The sequence below is a fragment of the Python bivittatus genome, unplaced genomic scaffold (genome assembly GCF_059951505.1).
Source record: "Python bivittatus isolate LINGU-HERP-01145 unplaced genomic scaffold, Pbiv_v1 ctg000340_np1212, whole genome shotgun sequence".
Taxonomy (NCBI): domain Eukaryota; kingdom Metazoa; phylum Chordata; class Lepidosauria; order Squamata; family Pythonidae; genus Python; species Python bivittatus.
The window spans coordinates 14601509-14625742 of record NW_028277056.1 but is presented as its reverse complement, the minus strand read 5'-3'; the positions used below and the strand labels follow the sequence as shown (position 1 = coordinate 14625742).

Below are 24234 nucleotides of genomic sequence, written 5' to 3'. Positions count from 1 at the left end.
GTCTGAAGCAATTATGTATTTAGAGCATTTACAGCATGTATGGCTGCCAACGGAGGGGTAAAAACAAATACACGCTGGTTGTTTTGTTTGTGTACAGATTGCCAGAAAACGAAGGTCCATGCCACTCTACCCTTATGAAACTGTGAATTCATTAAAATTCATTCGGTTTTACTGCCTGCCTTAGTCAGTTTTCCACTGCCGTTCTCTCTTTTAAAAATTAAGGAATCCATGAACAAACTGGTTTAAGAGGTTACATTTATTTTATGTGGTTTGCAAGATAAATAGAAGTCCTCAATTGTCATTGTCAACATGTAAATTATGTAGATTGATTTTTTTTTTTTTTTAGAGATTTTCTTATCAGCTTTCTGGATTGTCCAGGTGATCATACAACACCACAAGTCATTTGGGTAGTTCCAGGAAGTAGTGCTGTTATCTACTATCACCCTTAACTAGCATGGTCAATTATTATAGATTGGGGAAGGCTCAAATGTCCTGATCAATGCCTGTTCTCCAGGTTTCCCTGCTCCTCTTTTACAAGATTCTTTTTTGTTCTTTTCAACCCATCAGAATGTTGGAAATAAATTATACAAAATACTCATAACTCTGTCTGTCTGTCAGCAGGAGAACTTTCTGAAAATTCAGCTGCAATGGACCAAATTTGGAGTGGTGGGAGAAGCTGGCAAAAGAAAGATTGAGTTAAATCTTAGTTTAAATCAGTTAAATCTCAGCTGGGTTTGCTGAGCAGCTGTGGAAAAAAACAAATCCTGATGGGAAAAATAATTGGACACGGGTTCAGAATGCCATTGACACCTCCATTCTAAGCCTCATTCTCTCTTCTCTTCTAGTTATGTGACCTGGAGTGGGGGATACGCAGCCTTTCCTATGCTTCTCAATGCACACATACAGACTAAAACACCAGTTGCAGCATAGTGGGAGAGTAGAAACACTCACTCACACATAGAGGCTCCATATTTGCACCTACCCTGATCAAACCTTCTCTCTGATGCATACATGGAAGCAACATAGCAGCCTTGATTAAGCCCTTACAGATACTAACCCAGAGGCAACCCACTTTGATTAATCCCTGGGGAGAAAGGGCATATGCATACACATGCTCACAGATGCAACGCATCACTATATTACAGAGAAGAAAATACATCTGCCTCCTATGGCTATTGTTGGTGAAGGGTCTGGAAGATACTATAAGCTATGCAATGCATGATTTTTCTACTTTATTTAAACTAGAGATGCCAGAGATTGAATCCAGGCTAGTCTATATATAATGTGCGCACTCTGTTCAGTAGACATTTTGGTAATTGAGTAGACCTTTTGGAGCTCTGCTTCTTTGACTTTTGATCTGTCCCAAATTACTGGGATTTATTGCTAGACTACAGGAAAATAAATAAAATGCACAAGAAGGAAGAGAAATCGTTTGTTTATACTTTTTTTAAAAAATCTAATTTATACCCTATCTTTGTGTCAGCCTCCCTTTTTTTCCACTTTGTTGAATTCTGCCTCATTTAAATGGGTGGCTGAAATGATTCACTAGAGTAGAACAGAGGAAAATATAGCAAGAAGGAAAAACCCTTGGCAGGAAAGCTGGTTTTGCATTAAAAAAAAAAAATAGTTAAATTTCACTATACAGAAAATGGAGGAATAGTAAAAAAAAAAAAAAAATTCCAATCAGACCACTGAGTGTGTATGAGTATGTGTTTGTGCATGTGGATTGTATGTGAAAACTTACAAGGACAAAATTCTAAACCAAACAAGGAGAAAGTATTAAAAGCAACATGAAATGAAGATGTAAAAATAACATCTATCAAGCAACTTGACTGTCTAACAAATAACTGCATTAGAGGCTTTCAAATACCTTTCTGAAATTGTAGCAATCCTATGACATGTAATTTTAAAAACCCGAGCTGCAGTGAAATTTATGTGCTCACTGTCTAGAACACATTTGGCTCACTCAGACACAGAATCTGTCATTTGAAATGCAGATTAAAGTAAATATTCTTTCATGATGGAGCTCAAAAACCTAGTAACTGCATGGACACCTCCTTGCAGTTTTCTTGGCATTTATCCAGAAGACCTTTGGCCCTGCCTTCTTCCAAGAGGTTTTGGTGACTTCCCAATCTACAGCACTGAAATTACCTAGAATTTAAATTGTACAGTATTTAATTTATTCAAAAACACAACAGTAAGCAAATCCCAGATGGGCGTTGGGCTTAGAAAAAAAAATTGGATTCAAAGAGCATGGGATATAATGGATAAGGTGTTAGAGTAGCATCTAGTAGATCCAGGTTTTATTCCACTCTCAGCAGTGGAAGCTCACTGGGTGACTTTGGATCATTCACTTCCTCTCAGCCCAATCTCCCTAACAGTTTGGTGGGAAAGTAGGAGAAGAGAGCATTATGTATGCTGCCTTGAGCTCCTATATGAAAGACAGAATATAAATCTGATAGATGGGTGGATGCATGTATAAATCAATAAGGACTTGAACACCAATAAAGTAATATCTTTAATGCACTCTTATAATTTACTGCATCAAAACCTCTGGATGGATTGGATTTTCCTTCCTAAAGTCTTTACTCCATAATATTCCAGAATGGTGTTAAAGTTGTCTTCTTCACTTGGCCAGATCTACACCCAGGAAGACTCATAGAACAAAAAGCAATCTGGCAAACTTCTCTCTGGTTCTTTAACCACTGAAATAGATTTTCATCTTAATAGACATTAATCTATTTGACTGGAACAATGGGCTTTTGTGTCATCCACACATTGTGTCAAATGGATAGATGACACAAACTTACAATAGCCAAAATAAAAGAATGAGATTGCAATCCAGTTTGGACAGGTTGGAGAAGACATGTGAAGCCCTTCTTCCCCTCTTCTCTGCACTGGTAAAACCACACTTGGAGCACTGTGCATGATTCTAGACACATTTCCAGACGAATATTGACAGGTTAGAACATGTTAACTACTTCTCACTTTAACCTACCTCACAGAGGTCCTGAGAAAATGGAGTAGCTTAGGAACTGTATGTATGCACATATGTTCCTGATGTAGATCCTGAACTCCTATAAAGATACTGAGTCCAAATTACAAAAAACAACCTGATAAGCAAAGCAGGAATAGAACTGTGAACTGAATGGATCAGTAATAAAAAATAATGCGCTATCATTTAAACAATATAGCTGGGAAGAGTACAACAGGCTGGAGCGGTTTTTACAGGAAGAAACCTCTAGCACACAATAAGACATTTTGTGTGGTTTTTACATGGCAAGCATATCAGGAAAACCAGCCCTCGGTGACTAAAATCTTGTTAATAAAGTCACACTGATAAACAAGAGAGGCAGAATAATATTGCATTTTAATTTGCCAGGTGCAAAGCTGACTAGAAGCAAAGCTAACTGAACAAAATAAAGCATAAAAATCTAATATAAAATGATTAAAGCAACAATGTACTATTGGGGAGCCACAAATGCAAGAAGCAAGGTTTGAAGGAGTTCCATAATGCCTACCAGGCCCACCTGGAGAGTGATCAATCCCACCTTGATTACTGTGCTTAGTTCTGAGCATTGCATTTAAAGAAGCATTCAGACAAATAGATTCAGAGAAGGGTAATAAGGAGATTAAAGGAACTGGGAAGAGATGATCAGGTATGATACCGCTTGAAAGGACATCACACAGAATAAAGTCAAGTTTGGTTCTCTATCATTTCAGTCTGCAGGACATGGAATAATGGACCTAAGATACAGGAAGACAGATTCTAATTGGAAGTCAGGAAAAGAATATCTAACAGTATTTTGCTATTAGAACCAATAACTGATGGTTTCATCTGCTGAAAATGATTTAATTTGGATCTCTGTACTGAACAAAGCTTAGACTTGATAGCCTAAATAGATACATAGAAATGTATGATGCTGTGGAAATGGGGATAGATAAAAGCCAAGAGTGTTTAAGTGTTAGTCCCAGTGGAATAGATGTTTACTTCCTGCTTCAGGCAGAAAAGTGTTTTGCGTGGGGACTGTTTAAAATCACAGAAAAGGAAGAAATCAGAGATTCGGTGAAAGAAAAATGAGGTGACAGTACAGCCAAATGCCAGTACATTGTTCTCTAAGGTGGTACAGGCACCCATTTTGCTCAGCTCTAGCCAATAATTCAGCTTGTATCTGAGATTTCCATAAAAGCTTGCACAACAGTGGTGTGCTATTCCTCAAGGTACCTCCAGGTTCTCAATCATTTTAAAATTGTTGTATCTAGAAGGTGTTCTTACCTGCTTCCTTGGTTCGGATCACTTTAGATGGTGTGCTTGGATCTCCAGTTCCAATTTTGTTAGTTGCTACAACTCTAAATTCATATTCTACCCAAGGGTTCAGTTCAACTGCCATGGCAGACTCCAGGTCACCCCCTATGTGTTCAGGAACTGTGAAGAACAAGGGAGTACTCCATTAAAAGCATGCAATCTAGAGTTTATCCGCAATAACTAAACTGAAGCTAGAGGAAACAACTCAGAGTTGGTGGCACAATGAAGAATTTGATCTTTGCAAATTTCTATACAGATCTGCTCTTTCAGATTCATGATCAAATATCCAACAGATTCCAAATTTCTCCAAACTTTGCAGTGCAGATTTTGGCAGTTTAAATATATCTAGATAAATATTTAAACACCATTTGGAGAGGGAAATGTTATTTAAATAGTTATTTTTAAGAAAAAAAGATACACATTTAATTTAAATTAGGGATAAACTTATCTTTTAATTTCTCTCCACCTTTTCTTTTATGCTTTAAATTATTTAAAGCTGTGTATTTGGTGGCATGGCATCAGAAGAGAATCTGAGTGCTGCTTCCACCTTGTTTTATCCTGAAATGCATTTTGATTAAGATTACCATCTTATGAGCCTTATGAGAAAACCCTAGACTTGACTTTTGAATATCCCTCTTGAAAAGTAAAGAGGTGATAAAGGGACCCACTAGAGGAGGGGAAACCAATCTTCATACCTTCAGTGAGATTGTGGAAGAGTCCACAACTGTTGTTCTTCCAGCATTGGAACTTCAACTCAGGAGGCACACAAAAAAGGATTTATATACTGGTGTAGGCTTTCATAGCCAGTATCTGTTGGGCTTCAGGATTTAGTGACCATGGTCTAGAGAACAGATTTCCTGATGCTTTGATGGCAACTGTGGCTGGCATTTTCAGAGGTAAGGTGGTCTGCTATGTAGACCACAGGCAAGTGAGCAGGGACTGACTGGGCTCCTCTCTATATAGCCAGGTGTCCTCACTTCTGAGTGGCCTTTAGCCAAGGTAGTTTCTGATTGGTTCAGGTTGATGAGGGCTGGTCTCTGATTGGTTCTTTGTTTGTGCCTAATCCTGAGGAATTATCTATACATTATAGGCATGCTATGCTGGAAAAAAGTATGAAAGCACATTCTGCAAAACACTTCTGTGTCCTTGTGATGTTATAGAACCTGGATAGAAGAACTATACCAGCTTTGGATTGCTATAGTTCATTTCACTCTCACTGAGACAGAAAAGTGTACAAAAAGAAAATGGACAGAAACTACCAAATAAAATAAGGAAGAAAAACCATGTCTTGCTAATTTCCCATACACTGGTGTGAACTGGAAAAGGCACTGGAAAAAAGCGATCGTGTCCTTCAGTTCCTCTTCTCCATATTAAGACTGTTCAGTTCAAGTAACTAATGAATCCCAATTCAACCAGCTTGATTAATGCTAAATAAAATAAAAATCCCTTGCCTGTTTTCACAGTCTGCCAGCCAAGTGAAAATGGACTTCGTGCTTGCAAGTTGTAGGAAGTGATAGGACTGTGATTGTCTGCTCCAGGAGTCCATGAAAGGGTTGCGGTGTTCTCTGTGATTTCTTCAACTATGACAACTCCAGGAGGCCCAGGTGGACCTGGAAGGAAGGAAGGAAGGAAGGAAGGAAGGAAGGAAGGAAGGAAGGAAGGAAGGAAGGAAGGAAGGAAGGAAGATTGAATGCACTGATTTCAAATCACTATTATTGTAGTGCACATATACTTGTAATAACACACGCATCAAGTCTTTTTTATTATTATTTTTTATTATTGGGAAGGAAAAAAGAACACATAGAAAGTGGTTTAACAAAAAAGTGAAAGAAATACTACAAAGAAAAAAAACATGTTAATATGTCATTATAACAGTAAACAATTACAATTCTGTATATACACACTCATCTAGTCTGCTAATTTATCTGGCTTTACCAGCATAATTTGGTGGCACTGTAACCCTAAAGATATTTTAAGGGGCTCTGTCATGATCACTGTGCCAGATGTGGGCCAGGAAATACTGAGATTCAAATCCTCTCTCAGTTAGGAAAGTCTTGGATTTCTTTGAGCCAACATGTTCAGTATGATTCATCCTATCAGGCTGTGAAAATAAAATGGAGAGATAGCTGAAAAAGAACTGTGCACATTTATATTCCTTGGAAGGAAAGTTGCATGCAAGTAAAATAAATAAAATATATAGAATACAGGTAGAAATATGTAGAATCCTAACTCATGGTTCTCTCAGTTTTATGGAGATCCACTTCTTGGCTATAGATTTTTGGGGAGTGATTCACAAACTTAACAAATAAAAAGCTTTAGCTTTATGGCCATTTTTATTAGTATGTGAAACAAACTTAATTGGGCTTTGTTTTTGGTACATATATCAATTAGAAAGGAATGTTTACAGGCTAATATCTCCTGCAGGACATTATTAGTCTATAATTGCCATTATTAGTCTAGAAAGTATCTTTAACCATTATCATATAATTATTAAGAAGCAAGTCCTACTAATTTCCACAGAGTAAGGATACAAAGTAAAGATGCAAAAATATGCCTGATATTTTTCCACTACTACAATAAGAATCCCCCCCCCCAATTTTACTGTTATATATAGATGATAGAGAAGAATCAGGTACAGATAATAAAATATGGGTGGATAAACAACACATCTGTAATATCGTTAAACCTATATATCCAAATGCATCATTAGAAGTTTGTGATATTCTAAGATATTTCCTAACCATTTTTTAATCAGAACCCATGTGTCCCTGCTGAGCAAGCTAAAAATGCTTGGTTAACATAGTTCAAGTCAGTTAAAAAGACTATAGATAGTAAAGTATACATTAAATCAATACCGTAAATTATACATCAAATCATCAACTCTAAAACCCAAATTTTGGTGGTGGGATGTTTCCATGTATAAAATTGTCACCCCAGAATGGTTTCCAATTAGAATTAAATTCTACATCAGGTTTACTTTTTAAATGTGAAGTTATTCTAGACATTGACGCAATCCCACAGTTTAGGGAGACATACTTCCCAAGAAGGAATGAAAGATCTTCCCAATGAAAGTCACATAAAATGCTTTCAGGAGAAGAAATGTATTTTTTGCATCAAACTGAATGAGAATTAGTAGGAAAAAAACACAACAGGATAATTTATCTGTCCATCGTTAAATAAAATCAAGAGGAAGCTAATAAGTAACAAAAACAATTTTTTTTGGTTACAATTTATTGCTTGCTTTTCTATGCAAATGCCAACAATGCTTTCCTTGGAAATATTATAAATATTTAGGAACTCAAGAAGGTTAAGCCATTCTTCTTCCCATGCATTTAAAAAAAAGTCTCCAGCTGAATTTCAACATTCTTCTTCTGAATACAATACAGGAAGAATATTTTCAAACATGTACAGTTACAGCAATATCAGCCAAATTGGACATGGTTAAAATATGCAGTGGTTATACTCATAGAAACTCTGATATTATTTGCAGCCAAAGTCCTCCTGTACTTTCTAAGATATTTTAAATAATCTTACAAACTTTACAAAGGCAGTTCATGTCTGTTTCCCCATCCTGCCTCCTGAAATTAAGACACCATTCACAGAATTAAAGGTTTAAAAATGTGTGGGAAAATATATTGGCAAGTTTATTGTTGGAACTTTGAGGAACTAGATAATATAGGAAGGCCTAAATTAAAAGCTGAGTCATTAGAAAATGTAATGTTTGTCTCCAGATGAAGCAGTTTGAGATTGCCCCCAAAGGCTGACCATCTTTAGGGTTAACCCCTGGAAGTCCTCCTTCCGTCTATGAGACTACCACCGTGAAGAACTTCTTGGCCACTGAGTCCAGGGTGAAGATTAAGATCAAGGATGATGAGAATATTGCAGAGACCTGTTTGTTCCCACCCTGCCTCTGGACCTGTCAACCATTCAGTCCACTTAATGGAAGTGGTGATCCATTGCGTTTAACCCCTAATCGATCTACTACATTCACTATTTAGCTATGACAACTTCAGTAAACTCAGCTGAAGACAAGGCTCTTACTTGAAACTTAAAGTAAACCCAAAGGCAGTGTGAAGTTTTGTTTTGCAAAAACAGCCCTCAGCAAACGCCAATTAGCCAGAGGAAGGGGGAAAAACATCCCTACTTAATAACTCAACCAGCATTCATCCTAGGGTTGAATTAAAACAGTGGGAGGAGAGTGTTTAATGGTGTCTGGAGAAAGAAGAGGAAGGGGTAGAATCCAGGCAAAAAAAAAAAAAAATCTGCTCTTATGTCCATGGAAGCAAACTCCATGCATGGAAATGCATGTACATTGCCACCATTGACAACTTTTCTTTTGGGTAGCATGCTGGCTGGGGAATTCTGGGAGTTGAAGTCCACACATCTTAGCTGCCAAGTGTGAAAAACACAGACTTAGAAAGCAAAAATAATTTAATAAAAACTATCAGAAATCAACCCAATTTTCATAAATCCATCTGATTGAAACAAGGATCGATAGAACAGTAAAACGCTCAAAATGGATACATGACAAGCTGGACATATAAAATTTTAGGCAAACATCAGCGCTAATGTTAGGAAATAATATATTATTATTAACATAAACTTGGATCCAACTTGGTTACATTTAAGTCCTGATATAAACCTAATCTAAATGTTATTTTATTTATTTTATATATGTGTGTGTGTGTGTGTGTGTACACACATACACACATACACATACATACATACCATGTCAAATGCATGACTCTGGGCAGCTTACAACAATTAAAGACTACAAAAAGAACGAAGTGCAATCTAAAACATAAAAAAAAAAGCATATACAACTATATTAAAAAGTAAATAACAGAGTCCACAGCCAAGGTCTAACACAATCAACACAATCACAGTATAGGTTCTATTGCACATCCAGATCCCCAAGGCCGGTGGCACAGCCATATCTTTAAGGCAGTGTTGTCCAAACTTGGCCACTTTAAGATGAGTGGACTTCAACTCCCAGAATTCCCCAGCCAGCCATGCTGGCTGGGGAATTCTGGGAGTTGAAGTCCACTCATCTTAAAGTGGCCAAGTTTGGACAACACTGCTTTAAGGCCTTATGAAAGGACAGTAGGGTCCAGGCCAATCTGACCTCTGTGGGGATGATGTTCCACAGGGCAGGTGCCGCAACAGAAAAGGCTTTCTTCCCAGGTCCCATCAGATGACGTTCTCTGACAGGACCAGAAGCATGTCTTTCCTGCCGGACCTAATGAGACAGGTAGATGGAATTCCTGTTCCGTGCCCAGAATTGTTTATGCGGAACCAGTAGCAAGACAGTCAATCATCTCAGGCTAATAACCCAAAGACCCAAAAAAGAAAACTAATGGGGAGGGAGAGGAAACAAGCATACATAAAGACCAGTTTTAATACAGGTAGTCTTTCTTTAGCGACTGCCTCGGATAGCAACAATTTGCAATTATGAAGGTGATGAAAAAGTAACTTTGTGATCAATGCCTGCATTTACAACCACAAAAGGCTTCAGTGTGAAACTGATAAAGGTCTGGTCAGTTTCAGGCAGCAGAGGCCAGCTGGCTGGAGGGTTCTATCAACTAATTAAGGTTGGAGCTGAGCTTGTTAACTTGCAGTTAGCACTTTTTAGGGAAGCACTGAGCTGTGGAGAAAAGCAGCTCAGCAAGAGATAGCTTGTTTAAACAATCTCTCCACCCTGCAAGGGGGCAAAAAAAGGGGGGGGACATTTCAGGCACAGGATACTGTACAAGAGAGCTTTATCTGAATGAGACAGCAGCAACCAGTGATCTTTGCAGCATGTCTCTCTCTCTCAGTCATGTGGTTCGCTTACTGACCGTGTCACTTAGTGACCATTTCACCAGAACCAATTGCAGTCAAGGACTACCTGTATAGATGAGTATGGATATGGCCTTGAAGAAGTAATTCAAATGAAGGAATTCAAATGTTATATAAACATAAGCTTGGCCCAGTCATACAGGAGGAGTGAGGAAAAAACTCAAGACTTCTCCCCCTTGATTCTGTTTAGGATAAGAAGGGAGAGAGAAAAATCTCTGTCAGGCTTTTAAGATTCTGTTATTATACTCCACAACAATAAAGGAGACTTTCAGTAGTTCATGTGGTGTCTGTTTCCTGACCTGGTCTATCTCAAAGGGCTCTGACAGTAGGGAAGCATGCAGATCATAGCTTCTGGAATTCTTTTCAATCCTTTAAAAGTAGTTCCCATCCAGGTCACGTGACTGGGGAGAGGGAGAGGTCCTGAGAATGCAGAAGGGGACCATGTTTGGAGCTGCTGCCCACTTGCTTTGCCCTTGTGGGATTTTCTTCTGGCTGGATTTTTTGGAGAGTTATCAGGCTGATGGACAGACAGACAGAGGCTCCTGTGCTTCTTCACATTGAACATTTCAGATTATGACCATATGGCTTTCTAAAAAGACCCCAAACTTAATAGTCTAATACATACGGATGTTTTTTTATTGATCAAGGGGCCATGGCCAAGGCCCAGCATGGGTAAGTCCGCAATGCATTTTCTTCATCTGTTTAAAATACACATTGTCTGAGTTTATTACATTTGTAATCTGTAGACAGTGGTGCTTGTTGTTTGCTCTGACTCATTTCAAAAAATGTATGCAGAAAGTAATGTTCAGGGCTTCATTATTTCTCTCAACAGGACAGAATTTTAACCCTTTTTCAAAAAATCTCTCAGCTTCCAGGTAGATTTTTGATCTTTAAATTCATCTGATGTATAGAAGGAATTGAAAGAGGCTCTGGCTAGCTTTCTATACACGCCTGCATTAATCTCTGCGCTGAAAGCAGGATTTTCTTTTCAATAAATATACTCTGTATCTCGAGAAGGAAGTTGGCAGGCAAGGCTGACAGTCACTATCATGAATATGTTATTAGGAATTGTCTGATTGAAAATACTTTTTTTAATGAACTTTGGTTGTTTGTCCAAGCTTACTGAAAGAGCACTGATTGTCCATCAACAGGATTTCATTTTAAATAGGAATGACTATAGAATATTGATATAAAACAATCTATTGTTGAGTCAAGTTCTATGAATTTTGATTTTCATCCTGCTGTTTGTTTCACAAATTGCACCAATCTATAATGTAGCTGTTGGGTATGGTTTAATGTGCTGCATGAATCCAGCCATTGTGGTTTGTATGTGATGGTTTGCTTGTCACTTGCTCCCTTAATTAACAGAGTGACTTACAAAGTACTGTACAAGCATCCATTAAAAACAACAGTAAAGCAGTAGAATTTTGAAAGCCTGGGGAAATAAATATGTTTGGAATCCCCTGCAAAATTGTAATAAGGAGAGGGCTTGCTTCAACTTCAATGGCACTATGATCCATAATGTGGCCACATCGACTGAGAAAGTTGACTTGATTGTGACTTGATTGTGGCAGGACCCATAGAAAGTTTTTCATTGACAACGTCAATGTATGTAGTTGAGTGGGCATTCCTGCAAGTAGCTTGGCTTATTTTGTTTTTTAATTTATTTTCACAAGGTATATCTTACCCAATTCCACAAACTCTGAGTGGCTCCCATAAAACATAAATCTAATAGAAACCACAGTTGAAGCAACCACTTAGAAACAATCACCATTTAAAACAGCATAATGTAATCAGCTCCTCAACTTCCCCACCCCACCCCACCCCACCCAGTAAAACAGCAGCACCTCTGTAGCTTTCTTAAACTGTAAAACCTTGGAGACAATGCAGACTTTGGCCACACAGAGAAAGCTCACTTCTCAGATAATGCCTGCAACAATCTGAAGAGAGGGGACCTGAAGCATTGCCTCCAGTTTGATCCCACAGAATAGAGCTGGCAGACTCTGTGTGGAGAAGACGGTTCTATTGGTAATACGGACCCAAGCCACACAAGACTTTATAGGCCTTAGAAACACGCTGGCAGCGGAAAAACAAAAGTGTTGCTTGTGGGTTTTAATAATTAAGTCATTTGTGTTGATAGAAATCATGTGAATTTGGATTAACTAGTGGTAAGAGATTAATTTTTTAAAAAATTGTATTTATATCCGTATGGGAGATAGCCAAAAGTCGCTGTCCGTTCTATTCTATCTTCACTATTTTAGTTTTTGTCTTTTTTCTTTTACTTCTATTTTCTATCTTTACTGTATTCTCTTTTTTGTTTTTAATTGTATTTATAATATAATATAATATAATATAATATAATATAATATAATACAATAAAGTTTATATATATAAAAAAAGAAACATGCTGGCAGCCAGTGCAAAGCCCACAATATTGGGATAGCAATGATGAAATGGCTCTTACCTGCCAGCTGAAGTTCCAGGAAGTCTTCCAAGGAAGTGTCAAGTAAAGCACTTAGCAGTAATCCAATATCATAATAATGAAGCCATGGATCACTGATGCCAGGGCCTGAAAAGGGCTATAACATGAGCATTGACTGAAGCTGGGCAAAGATTCCCTTGGCCATGGCCTCCATAGTAGATGCTGTGAATCTAGAAGAACCCACAAGTCATGATCTTGCTCCTTCAGGGGGTGATCAATCCTGTCCAAGCCAGACAAGGACCCACTGCCAAATCTGATGGCTTCTGAACAAACAACAGCTGGATCTTTCTGTGTGTCCTGGGGAATTTTATGGCTTATTGCAATATTTGAGGGGTTGGGGTGGAGGGAAACAAACCTTCAGTCCCTGAACTTGGGTGAATAGACTTGATGGTTTCATTTTAAGCCTTTCTCAGCATCTGTGAGAATGGCAGGCTATTGTAGGTCAGGCTGAGTCCTCAGGTTCTGAAGTATTAAAAAAAAAAAAAAAAATGCTTCAGAGAAAAGTTGCCAAGAAGATGGCTGGATCTTAGGAGCTTCCAGGTATGACTGGAATGCCTTTTGCCCCCATACTCCATAATCAGGAACAAATCCATTCCACAACAAAAGCAGACATATGACTGTCAACAGACAGAGATGGAGCCTTTATTTGGAGAAATAAAGGAGGACTGAAAAAAATATCTCTGAAGGAGGCAATGGCAAATCACTTCTATACTACTGCCAAGATCATGTCATGGAAGTGTCCATGAAGTTACCTAGAGTCACGTTCAACTCAAAGTAGACTGTACTTTACCTGGAGCAAAAGGGTAGATTCAGTAATGTATATGATCCTTTGCAACGCTATAATTCTGTGATCTGAATGCACACACTTTTGTGTTAGGTGGGGTTGGTCATTAGGTTAACTCACCCTTACCTACTAGTCAATGGGCTGCTAGATTCCACTCTTCAACCTTACCCACACATGCTCAGCAGGATACAATTTTCACCTGCAAAATGTTGGAGAGTATGCACAAAGGAAAATATGCAACGGAGTACCTTTGCAGTTTACACATTTGTGAAGAAGGGGACATGGAGCAACATCTTGTTTTGAGTTTTGAGGAAACAAAGAAATACATATGGAGAGAAGTTCTCACCAGTTCTTGACCTGTATCCACATAGGAAGCTGAATTCAGCTGAGTTTAAATAGAAATTAAATGATTTCTGATCCCTGCCCACACTGAATGATGAGACATAGAATTCTGCACTACTATTCTGCACATCTTCCAAAAGAGCTCCATGCAGAGCATTAGGACACAAGTGGAAACCTGCTGGATTTGAAATAAACATGTGTGAAGTCCACTGAATCCTGTTTCTACAGTGCCAAATATCTATGGAAATCCACTTTTCCTCCAAGAAACTAGCATCCATGATACTGGATGTAATATAAGGCTAGCGTGCTGCAATCATTAGTATGAAAAAAATCAACTTATTAGGACCCAGCAAAGTGCCTAAAAGTGTGTGCAAGCTTTGGAGTCCTCCAGAGCTCTTTATCAGGCAAAACATTATAGAAAGCACTAGATATGGAAGAAAATCTCCAAAATTAAGCCTGCGTTTCTCAGCTGCAGGGTCTAATTCATTCTCAAGAAGATTTGAGATTTCGTGGAAGGTCTTATCCATGTCAGGTCACTCTTAGAGGACAAAGAATAAACTCTGATAAGGCTATAAAAAAGATAAGCACTGATAATCCTCAATCTGTCTAAAACACGAAGACATCTAGCCTGGCAGAAAACCTAAATAAAGAAGAATCACAAGCCCTCATATAATCAAAACTGGAAAGGAGAATAAGCCAAAGTGACCTATGTTATCTAGTGATTGCAGGAGACTGGAAGCTCAAAATATAAAGCTTTTCGTTGGGCAAGAGTAAAATCAGTATGAGAAGTTCCCCACGCAGAGATTCTTCCCCACGAGGAATGTGTAGTTGGAAAGAAGAGGATGAAGGGAGCAAACCACAGGGCATCTCCTAAGTTAGATCTGTTTATTATTATGGTTGGTCACATAGTCAGCCAGATGTTTAGACTGGATTTGGCATTTTTATCCATCTATTGAGTCCTTCCCAGGACCTGGGATAGGCAGATATGGTTGTTTGATGTTGTTAAAGGTATTGTTGTAGGATATAAGCTGTTCCAAGTAAAGGTGCCTTTTGCAATTGACTGGTGGTGATTTTGTCAATACCGATGGTGTTTAAGTGGTGCTCCAGGTGTTTTGGGATTGCACCCAAGGCGTCTATTGTTATTGGTACTACCTTTACTTTCTTTTGCCACGGTCATTCTACTTCTATTTGCAGGTCTTTATATTTTGTAATTTTCTCCAGTTCTTTCTCTTCTGTTCTGCTGTCTCCGGGTATTGCAATGTCCACAATCCAGACTTTTTTGTCTTTCTTATCAACAATTGTTAAGTCTGGGGTGTTGTGTGGCACGTGCTTGTCTGAATTCTAAAACCCCAGAGCACTTGAGCTTCTTCATTTTCTATTACTTTGTCTGTTTTGTAGTCCCACCAGTTCCTGTTTGCAGGCAAATGGTATTTCTTGCAGATATTCCAATGTGCCATTGTTGCTACTTCGTCATGCTGTTGTTTGTAGTCAACCTATGTGATCTTCTTGCAGCAGTTGACTAGGTGGTCCACTGTTTCTTCAGCTTCTTTGCAGAGGTGATGTTTGCTGTCTGTTGCTGTCTTCTCAATTCTGGCTTTATACACATTTGTTCTTAAGGCTTGGTCTTGTGCAATCTGATTATTATTATTAAAGATAGTACAGATGCTTCTGACAAACACTTTTCTTTGTAATATGCCAGTGGGATTTCTTGGAAAGCAGCAAGTGTTCTTTGTGGTTTGCTCCTTGGTGTGCTGTGTAATCTCAAACATAATAGAAGACCCCAAGCAGAGTTAGGCAGTGTGCAATTTAAACCCCATATAGAGACTAAAAGGGTTACACCAGTCAAACTCTTGAGAGTGACCTTGCTTGAATAAGAAAGAAGCCACCATGTAATGGACTTAGAGAGAAGCTTGAGAGCAGCAACTTTATCTAAAAATGGAGAATTTAAGCAGAACAAAATGAAAGGAATTATCTAATCATTTGTTACAAAAGCATTCAGCTATCAATAGATTTGCAGTGACAAAGCCCATTATGTGATCAGTCACATGGAGTGCCCTGAAGTCACTTGAGACCAGCTGTAAACTCAGGTTTCATAGTTCATGAGCCAAGTTTGCCAAGTAAAGAAAACAGGTTTCAATTTGTAGGCAAGCCAAATGGTCAGGTTTCTAATAAATTATGGTATCATCATTCCAAATTGTGATATTACCTGAAGAAAGACCCATAGTCTTAATAATATCCAGGACAGAAAACAAGTAACTTGGAGAGATTACTGTGCCAGGCTTTGATCTTCAGACAATCCAGATAGTGCTCTTTGAACAAGAGTAGAAAGCTCCTCTTTCTTATTCTCCTGTGATGCGTGTGAATTCTGGGATCTGTTTGGCCACAGTTGGAAACAGGTTGTTGGACTTTTTTAGCCTGGGTGTCCCACTTTGTCAATGTACCCTGCCTGGAGGGCAAAGAAGGTATGGCTGGTGATATCATCAGAGGAAGTAGAACTTAATGAAATAGGAATCTTAACCTTTCTTAAGCTCCTCAATAGAAAATATTAGCCTGATTTTGGGGGGAAGGGAGGATTTTAAGGGACGAATGCTTTAAGATTCAGTAAGACTTAATGGTTATAGCACTTCAAGCTTATCAGACCTGCAAAAACCAGCTAACCAATGAACCAAACCAAATGTCCAACAGTTTTAGCTCCATCCAATTTTGAGAGGTTGTAGGGTCACCAAATGGGCACTTCAGAGCCACATGAGGTCTGTGAGTGGTCCTCTAGACTAGTGGGTGGCCTACTTTCCATATGTCTGGGCACACTGATACTTCCAAACATAGTCATATCATATTTCAGCAAGACAGCAAGATCAAATCAGGACTGGGAATCATGTATGGGAAGTAAAGCTCTCTAACCCTTAACCGCCCCACACATTTGCAATTTGTAAGGGTTGGATGGGAGTGTCATTCATTTTAATAAGAATTTTTTGTGTGTGCAAATTACAGGTGTGGGGATTTGATCCAGCTATGCATTTGCCTCTTAGCAAGAAAACAACAAATAGGGTTGCACAGCACATATTAAAGATTATAAAGAGCTTGAGTATAGAATGGTGTCACTGAAAGTTCTGTGGAACACAGAGGAATAAGGCAGGAAAATTGCCAGATTTAAGCCTTCTGAGGAGTTAATACAGCTGACTACAAAGTGGGTATTGATTGAGTGCATCAAGTTTTTACTAGAGTAATAAGGCAGATCTATGTTCATATAATGAATGGATAAGAATTTTATGTTCTGAGTTACCCTGCATTATGGATTTTTGCTCTATTTATTCCACAAGGAATGAAATCAAGAAACGCTCTGCAACAAAAAATACTGCATGTAGATGTTATGCCAAATGAAAAGGAAGCTGATAAGATGGGCAAATAAATAAAAGTTGGCAGTCATGGGTCCCAATAGGAACAGCAAATTTGCTCTGGATCAGAACCAAAGACTGAGCTAAGAATTTTGATTCTTCCCTTCCGATGAAAGCACCCCCCCACCCCGAAATCAAGTTGGGCTGAGAACAGTAAATGTGTGGGGAACAAATGTGCCTCATCTTTTTGCAAGCTGTGAAGGTACATCTGGACATTGCTAGACTATACTGCTAGAATGCACCTTTTAGGGGCAGAGGGCAGATTTTAGCAGTAATGCTTGAAACTGCCTCGCCAAATGTCACTTCATGTTCTTCTTTTAAATCTCTACCTAAGAATAAAACGTATTTATTCCTGTAGAATTTTCCCTTAAGCCCTGAGCCCTCTGACTCAAAATAATAGCCCTCTTTAAATATTTGAAGAGGTATCAGTAAATAAAGGGGCAAATTTCCTGAAGGTGAGGCCTGAACCAGTATGTTTCAATACATTTTTAATCTGAATAGAGTTGTTAGAAGCTCTTTGACAGTGGAAGAATGTTTCTTGGAAGGATGGCCTGGACGATCTTTGAGTTTGACTTCAAATCTGTTTATATATAGAAATCTTCCTCTGAACAAATGAACCAAGCCTTTTCTAGCAGGAAAATGCCATGATATGCAAAGCTTCCCCTATTGTTTATTTCAGGGAATAGGTTTTGGTGTCACATCATCCATGGTGAAAAGCATGGATGCCTGGCCAAGAATCTTTAAGCAGAGTCTGCCTTGCCTACAATCAGTTTGGCTTTGCTTTTCCTCCAGGACCTGATCTGCATGTTGTGAAAATAGGTGCAACTTAATATTCAGCAACTGAGCATGGAACCAATCAGGAACCAGCTTTCTGGGATTCCCATGACGTGGGATCAGCTTGCCAGGTTCAAGTAAAAGAGTCCAGTCACCCCCTTTCCGTTGCCTATGAGCTTCTGAGAATTATACCACAAAGCAGCTCACTGTGCCTCTGAAATTGCCAGCCATAGCTGCTGGTGAAACGTCAGAACAACTAGGCCATGGCTGTTCAGCTCAGAAGTTCACTACTACCTCACAGATGCCAGCTGTGAAATGACAGGTGAATGTTCTTTCAAAAGTGCACTAGCCCTCCTGCCACACAGAAGGTTGATTTATCCAGGAAAGAAAGCTGGGTTCTGCTAGAGGGGTGTTGCTAAATCTGTCACAGTTAGGTGCATTACAGGTTTTCTGCTGCTTGGGTAACCAGGAAATGCTCCTGGGACTAGTCTCATCCAACTGCAGTTCCTATACCTGTTTGTGCAATGCACCATGGAAGGGGGACTGTACTGAGCAGAAGTACCGGGAGCACTTGCTCTCACTCTCACCCACACTTAACACCTGCCTCCTGTTAGCCTGGCAATTTAACAGGCGGTTGAACTGTCGTTCTAGGCATCTGTCTAAACTCACGCTGTCCACCTCATTTTAGAGAAAGTGATGGGTGACGGTTTTCCTGCTAGCCAGTGATGCTTAGTGGGGAGGGAGATGCAGTCAGGGAAATCCACCGATCCTTTTCTTTATCTTGGCCTACCTCAAATCAATAAGAGCAGCACCATTCACCATCCTTATGGATATGGCAGTACAGGAATCCACAATAGGGCAGCACAGTTTATGCCTGCGCACTTTCCCACTACTAAAGGACAGGTAGATAGCACTTTAACATGGCCATGAGATCAATGCCAATGCCAATATTTCAACTGTATTGCACGATCCTTTATGCTGATCGTGTCTTCTATGATTAGTATACTCACCCCTAACGAGAAGTTCTGCCTCATCTGATACGCTGTCTGCTGTAGACTGTACCCCACAGCCGTATCTTCCAGCATGCATCAGAAGGATGTTCCTGATCATTAAATCTGCAGAAGATGCTTGCTGGGGGGGGGGGAGGGGGGGGAGGGGAAGCAATACAATAGCATATGCTTAAATACATTACCAATATTTTTTTGCAAAAATTACCAAAATTTTTTTGCTGCTTCCTTTGAGCATTTAGGAAACAGCATAACTCTTGTAGTAATCTGTCCCACCAACGTTTTGTTTTCTTTGATGGCTTTACTGTACTGATATTTGAACTGAAGACGCCAGCTGCTGATCTGGGGCCATTGCTCATGCAACACATGTATGGTGGTGCTGCTGTAGAAATATTCCCAGATACATTTGTGATGGCTTTTAAAAGTATTCTAAAGTCTGCTGTCTGGTAGTCATTAATGTCTCCATTCCATTGTTGTTAACAAATACTTCACAATCTTTATGCAGCCATTACACCACATCTCTGTTTCATACAGAGTTTTACAGGGCAGTGATATCACGGCCATTTGCTGCCGTTTATAACATTTTGTTAGACCCTTAGGAGAGATTTGAACTTAGGTCTTTGTAATCCACTCAGATGTACTTTTTATACGTCAACGGTCTGGTGTAAGTACTGAAGATAAAGAGATGAGCTATATTCTGGAATAATTCTCATGCTGGACACGATATAGTGTTATACTGGAGTAGCTATCCTTAGTTCATTGATTATGTTAATATAAAGGCTGCTAGCTTGCTGCAACTGTAGATTTTTATAAATATATTATTTTCTTCTTATAAATAATAATGAGGAGGAGGAGGAGGAGGAGGAGGAGGTTAGATGAGGGTTGGAGAATCACTTTTTCATTTACAAAACTGCTTTTCCCTTTGACAAATCTTCCATGGATATTGGTAGTTAAAGTCCTGCAAAAAAAGTGGGTGGAATCAAAGCTTAAAAAATTGGACCACTTTAGTTTTTTCCCCCCCTCAACTTCACTCAAGACCAATTTCACGGTAAAACAAGTGAGCTACAATCATCAAGAAGTTCAACGCTGTGCCCAAGAATTAAACAACAATAAAATGTAACATGTTAATTGATTCACCTGTTGCATCACACCTAATTCTGTTTTCTGAAAGCCACTGTCAATAGTCAATGACCACTGTCTGTACATTCTGCATTTCATTTTTCCTGACTACAGTACATTGTTTAGGATCTTCCCTCCCTCCTCCAGACTTGCCCAGAATAATATTCTGTGCATTGTGTGATGAAGTTGATGATACTAGTTCACAAAAATGTTTGCAGTCTGAAAATGGTTAGCTTTTCTGGTGCCACAAGATTTTTTTTGTTTTTGTTTTTAAACGATCAGTATTTGACTGATGTGCACAATTTAATTGGAGGTATATTGTCGAATTGAACCATTGCCAATGAATTACGAATCCATGTAGGACTGTAAATTCAAACAGGAATTCAGATGTAAACCTACATATACAGAAATCAGCTGTAAGGCTCACACTAGCTACAGAAGCAGGAGAATGCAATAAAGTTATTTTCAGGTGTGAGAGTGACCAATTTTAATACAGTGTAATTTGCTCAGCAGTGCATTAAAATTGTGTTATATTGCTAGATTGTTAAGATTCACTGCTGAAGTTGTTTCTCGGTTTATTATAAAAGAACGTTGCTTTTTTAAAAAATATGTTAAAAACTGAGCCAGGATAACTCTGTAGTTATTTGCTTACTTTTTAAAAATGTAGAGTGGCAGGTGATAAATTAATCCTAAATTGCTACTGCAGTTTTTAAGACTGCTATGCTGTATTGAATGACAATTGCCTGTTGTCTCTTTCAGCATTTAAAAGAAATTTGATGAGGATTATGCTGGTGTCTTCTTGCTGAACTGCGTCTTGATTTATACAGTGGTCACACAATATCATGATAGTATTGAAAGAGTCTTAATGTTTTCAGTTTTATCTATTTTTTTAGTAGCATTTTATGACGTGCTGTCTAGAATTCCTACAACTTTGCTTTTTTCTAATGGCAGAAGATGCACTCCATGGCCTAAATGGCCCTTCTGAACTCAATGAATTCTAAAACTTCTAAAAAGTGATTTAAAAGCTATATTGTAGCTTGACCCTAGCATTCAATATGTTAGATAATTGTCTGCAGAGAAATTCTTACATTTTTTTCCTGTCAGTTCTTGTTCAATCAGATGATAAAGAATTTGGTTCAGGGTTTTCTGGCAAAGGAGAATGTTTTAGAGAATTTCTTATGGAAGATATCCAGCCTTTCCATTTGTTAAGTTGTGTCAGGCCTAGCCCAAGGAACTCCAAGAGACAATGGTAATTCAGTTCAGCTATGTTTATTAGCTACAACCTCTAGCAAGAATCTTCCCAGACTAAAACCCCAGTTCCCAAAGTCCTCCAGCCACAAAAAAGCATTTTTTCAAACTAAGACATTTTATTAAAAGGCATAAACAATCTTGAACTGCTGTTCACTTCATTCAGCATGGACTGGCTAAATTGTAGAATTTAAATTGGGATGAGGCTGATGGAGAGGAATGGGAAGGGAAGGCTGGTTAAATCAGGCATTCAGGAGATTGAACTACCCACACAATGAGATCAATAGACACATCAATACAGTCAGATAGATTCCCAGGGAGGATCTACTAAAAGACAGATCTTAAAACAGACGACAAAACACAAACTGGTTGTCATGTACTATTCACTGCTCAACCTGCTCAAATGTATTATGAATAAGTTACAACCCATTGTGGACAATGACACAGCATTTTTTGAGGCACTGGGTGGTAGGCCCATGCTTTCATTCAGTCAATTACCCAACCTGAAGCAGGTTCTCACAAGCAACCAAAAACAGCAGAACAATGATGCTGAAATGGGAACCAGACCCAGTAACCAATTCATATGTCTACTTTGCCCCACATTTATACCAACAGCATCATTACAACCCCCAGATTGCTGAACTGACATCTGTCAAAAATGTCAGGGTATTTCACAAGGTCTCAAACACTCCCCTCCCTCTGCCTCATCCCAATTTAAATCCTACAACAGTTTAACCACTCCACCTGATGAAATTAGTTTTTTCTTTGTCTTGCTTTTGCAATGTAGTGGGCTGAAGATCTATAAGCTCTGGTTGTGCTTGACTGCTCAGCAAAGTGTCAAAGCTTTGCTGGGGGCCCAATATATACTTTGTTATTGCTTGCATGTATGCAAATAACATTATGTTGTATCTTCAAAGTGATTTGGTTGCTTTAGGTGAGCCAGGTTTTAGCTACAACACCTGTTCTTTTCAGTTCAGAATTATACTTCAGCACCACAAGTCTGTTGCACTTTTTCCATTTTTGAGAATTTGCAAGATTTCTGCATAGTATTAATGTTAGTATAAATATCTTTAGGAAGGAATATCCCCATTAGTCAGTAGAATGATATAGAAACTAGACAGGGGGATACCAGTGAAAATAGGAACTCTGTGTTAAGATGTTGCATATTACATTTACTCTGCTCAGCCACACTCATTGTTAAGGTGCTATCATGTTCTCTATCCTACCCTCACCTGAAATAGCCAGTAAAGAAATATAAGAAACTGCCTTAAAGCACATGAGAACCATTTAGCAAAATATGTTACACTACCAGACTGCTTCAGAGTCACATCTTTCCCATCATTTCCTACCTTAACAAAGAATCTGGAGATGTAAAGAAACTTTCAGATTTTGTTTTGGTGATATTTTTGAGCTTACTTTATTGCTGTAGGATAACAAAAAGTACAACTGTTGTTTTATGTTACATGTCTCCCTATCCACCTGCAGTCTCCCTGGCTGTCCTCTATAACTTGCAGTTGAGCCCCTTTGTGGTGGGATTTCACCACAGGGAGGATGCAGATTACCAAAGAGATAATTGCGCAATGAAAAAGAGGAGATTCTCACATACCCCTTGTCTGTCTCATTGCTAAGGTAGTGCCAAAATGCATGAGAATTTCATCAAAATGTCAAAAGCAAATTCTCTGTCAGTATGAGTAGCACAAAATGCAGAACTTTTCCACCTGGCATTATGTGCATATGTTTGTGTATGTATACTGATAACATAATATTATTTTAAGGGCTACAGGAGGATGTTCTTAAAATAGTTGAATTGTCCGTCTAATAGCAAACGCATTTATGTAAAGTGATGTATGTTGGAGCAAAAATCCTAACTTCATGTATGATGGTATCTCAGTTTTTGGTAACTAATAAGAAAAAAGACCTTGAAGTCATAGTGGATAGCTCAGTGAAACTCAATTCAGCGTGTGGCAGGTGAGAAGGAGGCAATTTCATACTAGAGATTGTAAAGAAAGGGATTGAAAATAAATCTGCCAAATGCCCTTACAAATATCTACAGCATGTCTGTTCTTGGAACACTCTGTAGAGTTCTGGGTACAAGTGGAAAAAGTGAAGAAGATGGCAAATAAAAATGATTGGAGACTCAAACATCAGCCTTATTTATTTATTTATTATTAAATCCATGATAATAATAAATGTATGAGAGAGTTATGAGAGAAGGTTAGAACATTTGGGAATCTTTAAATTAGAAAAAAGAGGACCGAGAAGGCATATGATCAAGGGGGATAAAACCATGCATGGCATGAAGAAAATCGCTAGGGAGAAATGTTCTCCTTCTCTCAAAACATTAGGACTGGGATGATGCAATGAAGCTGATAGGAGTGAGATTTTGAATCAAAAAAAGGAAGCATTTCTTTGCCCAAAGCATCATTAAGACATGGAATTCATTACCACAAGTGTAGTGGTGGCTTTGAATGTCTTGAATGATGTATTCATGGAGAATAGGCCTATTAAGGGCTGGCAATCTTAGACACTCAGTGTAATCTACCCTCCAAATCCTCCACTCCAGATGCAGCGGAACAATGGCCAGAGAGTGGTCAGTCTCCAGCTCTGGCTTATGAGCATCCTATGGCCATTGAGAAACACACTGCTGGATTGAGATGGACTGATTCAGTAGGACTGTTCTTATGTTCTTATGGTCATGCCGGCCAGATTCCACTTGTCTTTTCCTCCATAATTCTACTTGTATTTATATAAGGAGGTGCCTTTGTTTGGAGTGCAAATCTGGAGAATGTGTTCCCTCTCTGAAGTGACACATCTGGAGACTGTGTTCCCTCTCTGAAAGGACGCAGGCTAGAGTGTTGCTGCTGTTGTTTTTGAAATCACACATACTTTAAATTCAAACAAGCAAAGTCTACTTAGAGACCATGGGAAAAATTTAAAGT

The 24234-nt window shown here is 38.7% G+C and overlaps 1 protein-coding gene across 1 annotated transcript in view; it reads right to left on the bottom strand.

The window, feature by feature from the left end:
• The window catches only part of CNTN5 (contactin 5), a 723666-nt gene that overhangs the window by 46480 nt on the left and 652952 nt on the right, over positions 1-24234 (bottom strand). Inside the window, exons 17-19 of the mRNA XM_088140604.1 lie at positions 18932-19052; positions 5758-5916; positions 4277-4426 (exon numbers count right to left, since the gene is read on the bottom strand). Of these exons, the coding sequence (XP_087996730.1) occupies positions 4277-4426; positions 5758-5916; positions 18932-19052 (430 nt within the window). The remainder of the gene's footprint in view (positions 1-4276; positions 4427-5757; positions 5917-18931; positions 19053-24234) is intronic.